The 13272-nt window shown below is 37.8% G+C and overlaps 1 protein-coding gene across 6 annotated transcripts in view; it reads right to left on the bottom strand.

Annotated features, from left to right (window-relative positions):
- Dse (dermatan sulfate epimerase) overlaps positions 1–13272 on the bottom strand; it is an 84254-nt gene that overhangs the window by 38041 nt on the left and 32941 nt on the right. For 3 of the 6 annotated variants that reach the window (XM_004869073.3, XM_004869072.3, XM_087207889.1), the window contains exon 2: positions 146–614. In XM_004869073.3, coding sequence (XP_004869130.2) covers positions 146–561 — 416 coding nt within the window. In that variant the 5' untranslated portion in view covers positions 562–614. Of the gene's footprint in view, positions 1–64; positions 615–13272 lie in introns of those variants that run through there. The other 3 variants (XM_021247825.2, XM_013067193.3, XM_013067192.3) reach the window with 3 other exon arrangements.

Below are 13272 nucleotides of genomic sequence, written 5' to 3' on the forward strand. Positions count from 1 at the left end.
CCCCTACACACACACACACACACACACACACACACACCACAAAAAAAATATGTGAAAACCTGACCTCTGAGGTTTCATTTGAATATGAATTCATTTCTTTAAACTCCGAAGTGAATACAGTAAGAAGAAAAAGACAAAAATCTACCAACTAGGCTGTGCTGCCATCCTCTCCATGTAGTCTTTAGCCATGTCCCGGGCTTCGATGTTCTCGGGATACAGCACACAGAACATTGCCAAGGCGCCCAGGTTGTTCCCATAGATTTCATTCCAGCGGGCACTGTAGTCCTTGGGGTCCCAGGGAGGGAGGTACTCCAAGGGACTGGAGAGCATGGTGTGCACAGCGTCCGTGAGCCGGGCCGCGATGTGCTCATGCGAGCTCACGGCCTGGAGCTGCAGCTCTGCCACCTCTGACCTGGAGAAGTAGAGCATGGGGTGGCTGTCGTAGTTGGCGTTGGTGAAGGGAATCATGACTTCTGGGCTCTCATCTGCGATGTAGGCTGACCCGAGGCAAAGCAAACATATGAAAAACACACTGGGAGCCCCCCGTGTGTGAGTCCTCATCGTGGCCTCAGATCTTCAAATCTCCAAGGCAGCCAAACCATCTTTGAAAGATCCTATAGGAGATTAAAAAAAAATCAAAGAGCGGATGTCAGCCTTGGGGACATGGCATAGGAGGAAATTTATGGTAGATAGATTCCTTATTATGAAAACGTCTATATCTTGAAAAATAAAGCTTATGAATTTTGATTTTTTAAATACAAAAAAATTTGAGTTAGGAAGAAACTGCCTAAAACCTGTAAGTTTTGATTTTATAGAATTAAACATGCTATATCAGAATTGTATTCACTATGGAAAACACAACTTTAGACTTAGGAAAACAGTGTATCTGCTCAAGTAGGGAAGAAAAAGAGTCTTCTTGGTATTTTTCTCACATATTACCATATAGAAATGTTCAGATTTTATGGTATTTTTTTAGATATTAATACATAAGCCACAATAACCAAAGACTGGTGGTGACATATTTTCTGGGAATGTGAGTAAGCATTACAACATAAAATAAAAAATTCTACATTTATTAACATTGCCTCCTTCGTTCTAACTTCTCCTGTTGCCCTAATGTTTTTCATTCTGAACCAGGGATTAGAATCAATACATCTATGAGGATGTAGGCAGACAAAATATCATGAATAAGACTAAACACCCTCTTTATGTGAACAGAAGGTGGAGACAGTGAAGATAAAGACAGAATAAACATCTGCCAAGCCCATGAATTCAACAAGCAAGCCCATAATGAAGACGACACTGGGCCACTGGAACTAGAAATTGACATGCTTTCATTCAGAAACTAAAATCTCAAGATTAAAAGGCTGAAAGAACATATGTGCATTCCTCTCTTATTATTTGAAATTACCATCTACTTTTTCATTTTGCATATGGAATTTTGGTGGTCATTCAGTAAGTCAGAAATTTAAACCAAGATTATATATTTTCTTAACTATCTGACTTTCTTACAAACCCTTTTTTCAGTCAGGGCCAGATTTGTGCACTGATTAAAAGAACATCTTTCAAACCTATGAACACTCAAAAAAAACCCTCAGCTTAGTCCATGTCCCACATCTGGGATAAAGCAGGCATAAAATCCCCCAGAGGAAAGTCAGGGAATTCTTAAAATTCTTAAGAGGGGAAAGGTTATAGAAAGCAGACCAGAAAAAAGACAGTTTTGTGTAAATAATGAACAGTGGTTTTCAATTATTAAAGGGAAAAGCCGATGGTGAAAAATCAGCCTCCCAAGCTGAACACAAACTATCTTTCCAAGGAAAATCTGCTTCATCACATTCAGAAGAGAAAAACTAAGAATTTAACACACACTGAAGGTCAAACCACATTCTTGCTCTGTCTCCAAGAGAAAGGCAATATGGCGCCCTGTGGATATGCCTTATTCTGGTAGTCTTTGAATTCTCAAATGTGCTTTAGACTATAATACACATATGCAAAAACTCAATGCAGTGGTTCTGTGAAGCATTTCAGATTCAAGAGCAGAAATTCTAATGAATAAAAAACTTAAAACAGCCAAGCTAAATAAAACATATAAAATAAAAATAATGCTTAGACCCTGCTTGTATTATGTCTAGCACCCAAAGTGTCAAGGCAGCCGCTAGATCCTTCAAGGTCAGAGAATCAGCCAAAAGCAACAGTCTTCTGAGGTTATGCCTGAGGAGGGGTGTGGTTTCTGGCAACACAGAAAGTGGCTGTGTCTGAAGTTACTCAGTTCCTCTAGGGGATTATTTCTTGCTACTTTCTGAGAACAATACTTCTAACACTTAAAAAAAAAAAGCCTGTACATGTATATTAAATCCCTAATGGATACTGTCATTGATGCAATTAATAGTGCGGGGATTTAGGCAGCTGGGGTGAGGACAGATTGGAAAACTCAGTTCTCATTTAGTTGGCTTCCATAGGGCTGCAACTGAAGTTCACTCAACTGTCCATTTTTTTTAAGGGGGAGAGTACTTGAGGTACCAGGGAATAGTAAAGACATGCAGAGACCAGAATTTTTCCATCTCAGATTCTGTACAAACATTCCTCAATGTTTTACTACTGCAAAGGGTGATTTGTTTCATTCTCCTTCTCCTCCCCTGTGCATACCTCCTTCCTACCCAGCATGGAGTCACTAAGACAGTGAGGCTGCTCCCCGAGTCCTTACACTGTGGGGTCCACAAGCAAAACCTGAAAACTTCACCCTGCTATCCCAGCTACTTCTGCCACGTGGCTTCCAGTTACTAGGACATGCCTGGGTACATTTAATAAGAAGAGTTAACTCTGAAGCACAAAGCCTCACTGAGATGTGGCTTTGGAGATGATGCTATCTCCATAACAACTATTTCTGAAGATTCCCTGCTTACTGCTTCAAATTCATGTGAGAGTATCACAGCAGGAGGCTGAGTTACCGCACATTTAAAACATTAATACCTGTGGGGAAAAATTATGTAGGACAACGCAGAACCTTGCAAGAAACTGCAGAATACTCATCCATGGAGGCCTCCTAGAGAAAGGACCCAGCACTCACAGTGTCCCAAACTGTGTGCTCCCTGCCTTCTATTGCACTCCATGTCCCCAGTCCCACATGCTCTTCAAGCTACAGAAGCCTTTGTTGATCTATGGAGAAGTTAAGTTGCTCGTGGGTCTGACACAAACCACATCACAGTGGACTGAACTGCTCACAAGACACACCTCCCAGAGGGGGCCATAGCTTCATACATCACAGAACGCAGCATTGAACCTGACAGATTAAAGGCAGCTCACAATGCAGAAAGGCCTCTTCCCCCTTCACTCCTGCAGCCTCACCACTGTGGAAATCAGTATGGAGATTCCTCAAAAAACTAAACATAGAGGGCTGGCAATTTAGCTCAGTGGTTCTGCGGCCTGCCTCTCAAGCTCAAGATCCTGAGTTCGATCCCTAGTACCAAAAAAAAAAAAACTAAACATAGAAATTCCACTTGACCCAGCTATTCCCCTTCTAGATATCTTCCCAAAAGAGTTAAAGACATCATACCACAGTGATGTACGCATATTGCTGTTTATAGCAGTATAATTCATAATAGCTAAATCTTGGAAGCAGGCTGTATGTCCACCAAGTAATGAATGGAGAGCCGGGGATTTAGCTCAGTGGTTTCATCACCTGCTGCACAAGCGCAAGGACCCAAGTTTGATCCCCGGTACCCTCCCCCCCCAAAAAAAGAGAGAGATGAATGCATACCTCGCAAGCACAGAGGAGGTGAGCCACTCCTAGTGCAAAGAGGAGGCTTCCTGGCCACTGTACCACCCCCACAAGCACAGAGGAGGTGCACGCCCCCCCACCCCGCCCCATCGAAATGAGAAGACACATAAACAAGTCTCAAAACCAGACTTCCAGATCACCTACAACAACCCCAAAGGGAAACGAGATGAAACACTCTTGATACTCAACCACCTGGACTCCCTGAACTGACAACAAAACATCTGGAAAAAATGAAATCAGAAATAATTTCTCAGATAACAGGAGAAATTGTGCCCCTAGTGCAAGACATGATTAATAAATCTAGAGAGGAGCTCAGGAACATGATGGAATCTCAACATAGGAAACAAATGGAATCCATAAAACAGATGCAAACAGATTTCCAGGAGATTAAAATCTCCATTGAAAGTCTACACAGCAGAATGAGCCAATGTGAGGACAGAATTTCAGACATAGAAGATAAGACTGCAATTAGTGACCAGGAAAAGAAAAATTGCTTCAAAATTATAAGGGAACATGAGAAATCAATCCAGCAGCTGCTAGACGATGCAAAGAAGAATAACATAAGACCGATCGGAGTCAATGAAGAAACAGGAGAGAGTGCAGACCACATAAAAAAAACCATTCACAGAAGTGGCAGAAAATTTCCCAAGCAGGGGAAAAGAACTCAACATACAGATAAGTGAGGCATATAGGACCCCAACCAGCCTTGATCAAAAAAATTTACACATAGGCATATAATTGTTAAGATTCCAGAAACCCAACAGAAGAACAAAGTTCTACAAGCACTTAGAGAAAAGAAACAAATCACATACAAAGAAAAGCCCACCAGAATCACAGCAGACTTCTCAATGCAAACCCTCAAGGCAAGAAGATCTTGGAGTGATGTATTTCAAGTCCTAAAGAAAACAGCCTCCAACCCAGATTGATGTACCCTGCAAAATTATCTTTCCAAATTGATGGAGAAATAAGGTACTTTCGTGACAAAGAGCACCTTAAGAACATCATGAATACCAAACCAGCCCTCCAAGAAGTTTAGACAATATCCTAGGAAAAGACAACCAGGATCACAACCCCAGGAAGCCCAGCAGAATGAATCCATCAGGAGAAATAAGAAATTAAATGCAAAGGGGGAGAATTCAACAAAAATAAAAAGTCATGACAATGATCAGTCAATATGTATGAGTTATAACCATCAATGCTAATGGTCTCAATTCACCAATCAAAAGAAATAGACTGGCAGAATGGGTTAAGAAGCAAGATCCCACAATATGCTGCATACAAGAAACACATGTAATTAAAAAGAAACTCACAGACTGAAAGTTAAAGGGTGAAAAACAATACTCCAAGTGACAGGAACCCAAAAAATAAAGAGTAGCTATCCTCTTTGCAGATATAGTGGATTTCAAACCAAGATCTGAAACACCCTGGTAACAAGAATTTCAGATAAGGGATACTCAACTTGTACATACAAATCTATTGTGAACATGTGTTTTCATTCCTCTCAAGTAAAAAATTAAGAACAGGACTGTTGGTTCTTAACAGTAATACAAGAAATTTCTATATTGTTTTCCAAAATAGTTTTATCATTTTATATTCACATTAGCAGTATTAGAAAGTTCTAACTGGTTCACACCTAAGCTGACATTTGTTCTTTTAAAACTTTTAACTTCATCTCCCTAATGAGTGTATAATTCTATCTTGTTATTGTACTGATTAGTATTTTTCTGACTCTAGTGAAGCACACATTTCCTTGTGCTGTACTAGCTATTTATCATCTTCTGTCTACTTTTTAATTGGGTTGTCTATTAGTGAACTGTAAGAGTTCTTTATATATTCTGGTCATAGGTTATATGCATTATAAATATGGTCTATTTAAGGACTACTTTTCATTTTCTTAATGATGTCATTTAAAGCTCTAAATTTTGATGGAATCTCATTTATCAATTTTTTTCTTTTATACATCATGTTTTTTATATCCTAGGAAATTCTTGCCTACCCTAAATTCATAAACATTTTCCCTTATAATTTCTTCTTAAAGTTTTATAGTTTTAGTCTTTCATATTTAGGTTCATAGGTTCTTTCAAGTTATTTTTATGTATGGAAATAAAGGGTTACAGTTAACTTTTTATATACGGACACCAGGTGTTCTATTGTCATTTGAGGAAAACACTATCTTTTCCTCTGCTCTTGAATTGAGTTTATGTTCTATAAAATGTTAATGTTAAATAATCTTTCAAAACTCAATGGACCATATATGTGTGGTTCTATTTCTAGATTCTCTGTTTTATTCCAATGATCTATATGTCTTTCTTTACACCAATACTGTCTTGATTACTGTAGCTTTAGAGGAAGTCTTAAAATTAAGTAACAAATGTCTTCCAACACTGTTTTTTTTTCTTTTTACTTTTCTAAATCCTCCATACTCCTACATAACTTTTAAATTTCAATATCCAATTCTTCATTTATAGCAAGTATACAAGGACCTGAATTTTTACATATACCTTGTGTTTTCTAATCCTGCTAAATTCAAATACAAGTTCTAGGGACTCCTAGAGATTTCTTAGTATTTTCTCTATAGATGATCATTTCATCTACATACAAAGATTTTGCTTCTACCTTGCCAATCCTATCCTAATTGTGTCATTTTATTGCCAGACTATTTTGGTTGGGCCTAGCTTTCAAAGTTTAATGGACAGATAAAGAGTAAGCATATCTGCCCTTGTTTCCCAACTTAAGGAGAAAGCATTGTGTCTTCTACATTCATATAAGGCGTTTTCACTGGAAGTATGGAGTACATGTCTTTGATCTGTTGAGAAGGTTCTGTTCTACTTCTAGTCTCCTGATAGCTTTTACCATGAACAGCTGTAGAATTTAGTGCGCTACTTTTCTCCAACTACTGACCGGATCATATGGCTTTTTCCTTTCCTCTGTTAAAATAATGACTTTTGGGGATGGATCTTCCAATGCTGAACCAACACTGCCATCCCTATAACAAAACCACTTTCTACGTACTACCAGATCTGACTTCTAATAGTTTGTTTTGTTAAATAAATTTCTATCTTTGTTCATACTTTTTTCTCCTATTATCTTTATTCAGTTTTAGTATTAGCACAATGTTGATTTCCTAAAATGAGGGGAGAAGTGTTCCTTGTTTTTTCTGCTTTAAATGTTTGATATAATTTATCAGTTAAAATGTATATCAGCCTGTTGTCATATACATAGGTTTTCAACGTAGGAATATACTTTCTTTAATAGGTGCTATTCAAATTTAAAATTTCCTCCAGATTGCTTCATTAATTTGTCTTCCAAGGTACTTCTTAGAAGTTGTCAAATTTATTTCAAAACAGATTTTTGTAATATGCTTTCTATATCCTTTTAAATTCTGTAAAATCTGTGGCAATGTCTTCTAGATCTTGATATTGTATTTTTAAAAATGTATAATTGATAGTGTGAAATAGGAAGAAAAGGTCTAAAGGAGCAGGGGAAGTGGGAGAGGTAGGGGAAAGGAAAGAAGGGAAAAGATAAAATATGAGAAAAGGAAAAAAATGGAAACAAAGTCTTTGTGAATAGGGAAGGGTGTAGGGGGTAAAGGGAGGGCAGGGGAAGGGAAAAAAAATAAGAATGAAGATATTCATGTAAAGGTACAAGATCCCAATGATGAATGTAGCTATATTTTATACCTAAAATATACCAATAAACTTAATGGGGGAAAAAAAAGAGATGGATAAAGAAAAGGTGTTATTCATGTACAATGAGGTACCACTCTGCCATAAAGAAAGATAAACTTAAGCAATGTTTAGGAAAATGGATGCACCTCGAGACCATAGTGTTCAATTAAATAAATCAGACTCACAAGTTTAAATATCGCATGGCTTCTCTTATATGAGAAACTCAATATATAAATAAAGTGCAAAATAAATACAGACAATAGGAAAAGAGAGAAAAGTTATTGTAATCCAGTAGGGACACTGTATGTAAAAGTATACCTTGATTTAGTGTATTAGTCTTATTGTTTTACATATTTTTGGCTTGCTAGTCTAGCTGTTAACCTGTATGTATGATAATTAATTCATAAGGACTTATGAGACAAATAAATGAATCGGATGCTGGCAAAAAGGGGGAGTTGAAGTGGAAGGTAGAAAACAAAGAATTGAGATGTGTTCTGTACATGTACCAGTTACCCACAATGAATGTATTGCAAGCATGTAATAACAAATAAATACATATATAAATAAATATTGATCAATGGGTTTTTTAAAAGGCAGCTCAGGGGCTGGCTCAGCACTAAACTCTGGGCTTAGCAGCTGGTAGAGTGGATGTCATCACTAAAATGAACAAGAAGAAATTGTGTTCCCCTTGTTTAAAGCCCAGGCAAGTTTGAAATTTTCCAGAAAAGAACTTCTGCCAAAAAATTAATGGGGAAAAACACAAAGCTTGGAAACAAGTGGCTTAAATGCTATTCAACAGCTGTTGTTGTTGTTGTTGTTGTTGTTGTTGTTGTTGTTGTTGTTTAGAAAGAAGAAAGAGAAAAAACAAATTTAAACTTAAGTCTAACCCAAACTTGCTTTAGGCTAATAAATCTATAAGAATACCACTTCCCACCCATCATTGTATATCTTTCTAGAAAATCCTACCCACAACACCCTATTTCCAGTCTGTGGATTTGCCCTTTGACTGTCAACTCTATGCACTCTGTCTACCCACTCTACAAAGTGCTAACATTGAAAGGAAGGAGTATGTCTCAAGATAATTCTAAGGGGACCACGAATAGACAGTTTTTATGCTAATTTTGTGAACTGATTTCAATGTACATTAGGAAAAACTGAAACTATCACATCAAATATTAGAATACGACAGATGTATAAAGTTCTTGTTTAAAATATAATCAAGTTTAAAAATAAACAAGAAATTATGAGCATGGCAAAAAGTCATGAGCATGGTGCCTGAATGAGCAGTCTGGGAAATGCCGAAAATGCTTCAACAATGGCCCTAAAGGCCAATGGGTTTACCAGAAAGCCCAACCCTGACCCTTCCACTCCACCCACCACAAAATGAACATGGATTCCCCTCCTCTCTCCATCTCTCTCTCCTACACAGAGCATCTTGGAGAAATAAGTCTGAACTGTGAGATGACTATGGATGATCTCACCAATGACTGGCCTGCTGGCTCATTGTGTTTCAGAAACAGCAGAGCACAGCTCTTCAACACAGCAGCACCACTGGCTGCTTGAGTGTGGGTTCTGCTCATACACAGTTCCTCCAGAGTTCCAGTCTCAAGATGTTTCTGAATGACACTGTTGAGCCTATTTCCCCTGAAATTCTCCTTCCTCCTCCGTTCTAATCTGGTATGGTAACTTTCATAATCCAGTTTCCCTTCCCATTCTTTTGTCTTGCTCTGCACAGCTCAGAGAGTGCAACATTTCTAAGTATTTACTCACTCAATGGATATAGCAGAGTCACTGTTACTATAAGATAATTTAGATACCAACTGTATCGTCTCTCTGCCTGTGTGCCCTAGATATATCTGCAGAAGTCCAAGTCTGGCCAAATCAAATGAAATATAATTACCTGAAGTATACCTGCACAATGCACAATAAGCCCAAAATTATTTTGCTTTAATTCTGATTTCAGTAATTCACTGGAACTATTATGACTGCTGGCACACAGAGAAACTCTGTTTCTATGACCCTAAGTTTTTTTCACATATTTGATCTTTTACTTTATAATAACGTGAATGTGGCAACACAGTATTGTTTGTGCCATAATAGAATAAATTTCAGAGACAGAAATAAAGCCTTAGTCTCCAAATCCTAAACTGAGATTCTTTCCTTTAACCAACTTTTAAGAATGTTCAACAATATTAGAAGTTTCATTTTGAACATCTTTACACAAAGAAAGCACAGAAAAAGTATGCTGAGAAGGAAAGAACTGAATACTGAACTGTTGAGTTTCAAAAGCGATGGGAGTTTTCAGGTCATCAGGAACTGTTTACTCCAGGTGGTACAGAGGTTCTTTCAGTCCCTCGGGCTTTAGAAAATACAGAAAGTATAAGGGTGGGGAAAAAAATCACCCTGTAGAAAGTAATATATATCTCCAATTAAGATGGATTAAAAGACCTCTTCTGTGCCAAACCCAAAAAGCACAGCATAAAGAACACGGAGCTGGGCAGACATCAGTATAAATCCCAGTTCCACCCTCTGCTAGCTTTGACCAACTGACTTCTATCCGTCCAGCCTCCATTATCTCAGCTATACAGTGGTACCTGTGTCATGGGGTGATAAACATATGTGATGTGCTTAGCCTAGACCTCACATGGAGTCAGAGCTCAAAAAATATTTATTTTTAGTAAAAGAGAAGCTTTAGACCTGTAAGATTACATTAACCCATCCATAAACTATTTTACTTGAAAGAAATCAAATCTTCATACTTCACAGGCAAAACTTGAGGGCAGATACTAACTGCCCAGGGAAAGGGCACACTCGATAGGTGACACTGGAAGTGGTGCTCTCTGGACTCTTCAATACGTCATTCATAACAAGCCCACCACTCACTGGAAAAGAACAGACAGAATCCTTGAAATTTTTCAGGTATGAAGTGGGGGCTTTGCCCTAAAGAAAAGAGTAACATAAATAAACTATTACCTGACTGTGAGACTTCCCAAGGCTAGTGATGCTTTTTTTTCTTTTTTTCAGAGACAGGATTTCTCTTATGTATTTAGGCCGGCCTTAAAATCACTATGTAGCCTAGGCTGGCCTTGAACTCACAGTAATCCTCCTGCCTCAGCCTTCTGAGTACTGAAGTTATGTGTGTGCCACCACACCGAGCATGGCTAGTAATTCTTGATATACAAAATGTAACTCCTTCTCACTGTATTGCTTCAGCAGGAAGGTGCAATGACACAACAGTGGCTGGGATTTGGAGTCTCCAGCCAGGAAGCTATTTCTCAGTACATTTATACAGTGGAAGGGGTACATGTAGAGCCAGGAGACACTGGCCATCACTGCCAGGGAGATGAGCTAACCTCAGTCCAGGATCAAGTTCTGGCTCAGTCAACATCATCAGTAATGGAGCTGATCATTCTGGGACAGGAGATGTTACGTAAAACTAACCCCCCATATAGATAAACCAGAAGGTCAGCATATTCATCTACCATAAATGCAGCTATTAAGCAATTGGAAATCTTTTCTAGCTTCACAGGAAACCAACAGAGGAAGTAAAAGTAGATATCTGCCTGCTGAACAAGGAAGGAATCAGAACAAAGACAACAGGAAGGGCCTGGGCTCGAGTTTATTCAGTCTGAGATCGTCACCTTCACTGCCCGAAAGAGGCTGCACTGCCAGCATCTGCCAGGCACCCTTTGATCACTGGACACAATCTGTGGAACTGAACTGTACCGATATTTAGAACATCATGCAGTTCCTGCCACCACTCCCCCAGGTCGGCCCAACTGCAGTCACTTAGTTTGCCCAAACCAACAGGTGGGCCAGTGGTTGGTGATGTGATTTGGACAGGTAAAGACATCCTCTACTAATGTCTTGTCCTGACGAAAACCGAAGAGCCCCGATCGATCCATGAACGTCTCCCACCAGGCAGACCAGAGACAGCCCTGACCTGACACCCTGCTCTGGGAAACAGGCTTGTTTCTGCTTCATTCCCAACTGCGATGGGCTGCGAGTGCTAACGCTCCTAATGAAACCACACATTCCCTTTTCTGATCCATTCTACCCTCGGAAGAACCCATTTTCAAGTGTCTGGGAACATCTTGGTACAGTCTCATTTACATGTTTCCATGTATTTCCATGTGTTTTATACTGTTCACATATATTTTAATTAACAGAATACATATTTATATTTCTCCTTACTATTTTGTTTCATTTTTATTAGATGAGCAATTAAAACTGAAATAAATTTTAGGAAAAAATTTTTCCTCAAAATTTAAAAAAACCCTTATATGACTTTGGTAAAAATTTTTTAGTGAAATAAATCTAACCTTGCTCTTAAGTATGACAAATCATAAGAAAACACATGTTTTTGGTACTACACAGTCATACCCTAAAATTGCAGTCCCTGATGTGTAAAGCCTGTGGATTTAGACAAAAAGCCAAACTTAAAAAATAAGGGCTCTTAATCAAAGTGAAACAAAGTTCCTTTCACTGGGGGATTATTGCTTCCTTTTTTCAAGGTGAAATGAAAAATATTTCCCAAAATGTCATTTCCAAACAAACACACTATGATACGATGGCACCTGTAACCCTTTAGAATTTACATATATTACTAAAGGAGTAATTGTACCCAATTCCACACAGCAAAGCCATGCTGTGTATAATAATAGTATTTGCCACCTTCATATGTGGCACTGGAAAAACTTCAGGTTCAATTCTAAGTGCAGCTATGTATAATAAAGAACCTTTCTAGCACTGCCCCCTGGAAGGTTTTCATAAACATGTCGCGTTTTCTCATAGTATAACCTGAAGCCCACTTTCTTTCCTACACTGACAATGAATACTGTAATTTTATACAACTTCCTTAAATGAGAAGAATAATTCAACCAATTATTTTAATATGGCCACAAAGATCTAGAAAGCAAGTAAAACCTCTATCATTTTTATGGCAAAGAGAAAGTAAGGCAGAAGTAGGAGTGTAACATCACTGATGGGGCTACCAGGGTAGCTGCTTACAAAAAGAGTAAAAAAAATGATATGGTCATCCTTTCTATGAGAAGCTGTAAGTAAATTTTAGCGTATCTAGCAGGCTAACAGGTAAACATCTTCTAGCTGGTATTTATCTTAATTTTTCCTAATGTTGCCTAGGAATACAGTATCTTAAAGTATTTTCAGACTGTTTTATTCTTATGTTATTCTCAGAATAAGTTACTATTGAATATAATTAAATGTATATCTTGTGTCTTGAGTCTTTAAAAAGTAATGATCCAGGTATGGTATGCTTTTCTTTTTTTAAAACTGATTTTAATAACATAAAGCCCCTAGAATCAATATAATCATTATGCAAAATACATACTGTCTTCTTTTAAAAGTATAAAATAAATAAGCAAGACGTGAAAATAGGCAAGTTTCCACTAAATAAATGAAAATTTTAAAAAAGTTTTCCTTTCCATGTCATTTGAAGGGAAATTATTATTTTAAAGAATATTCAAGTTTATTAAACAAATTTTAAAAGGTATTATAAAATGTTTAGCTTTCATCAGCTTCAAGTTTATGTTGTTGCTGAATTCTGCATATAACTGAACTTTCAAATCTGCTAATACCCGTTGAATTGATTCTACTCTGGATTCTAAAGCATCAGTTTTTTCTTGCAAATTTTTCTTTGCTTCTTCTAATATTTCCTGTGTTTCTTGAAAATGGCTAATGAAAACGTCACCAATTTGATAAGGTATCATTGAGCTGTCCTCATCTGCCAGCATGATGTCATCACAAGCATCTTCTAAATTCTGGAGTTCTTTTTCACTTCTATTTCTTCCTTTAGCTCTGTGATTC

The sequence above is a fragment of the Heterocephalus glaber genome, unplaced genomic scaffold (assembly GCF_053883595.1).
Source record: "Heterocephalus glaber isolate CG9 unplaced genomic scaffold, H.glaber_assembly_v1.0 deba00000896, whole genome shotgun sequence".
NCBI classification, from domain to species: domain Eukaryota; kingdom Metazoa; phylum Chordata; class Mammalia; order Rodentia; family Bathyergidae; genus Heterocephalus; species Heterocephalus glaber.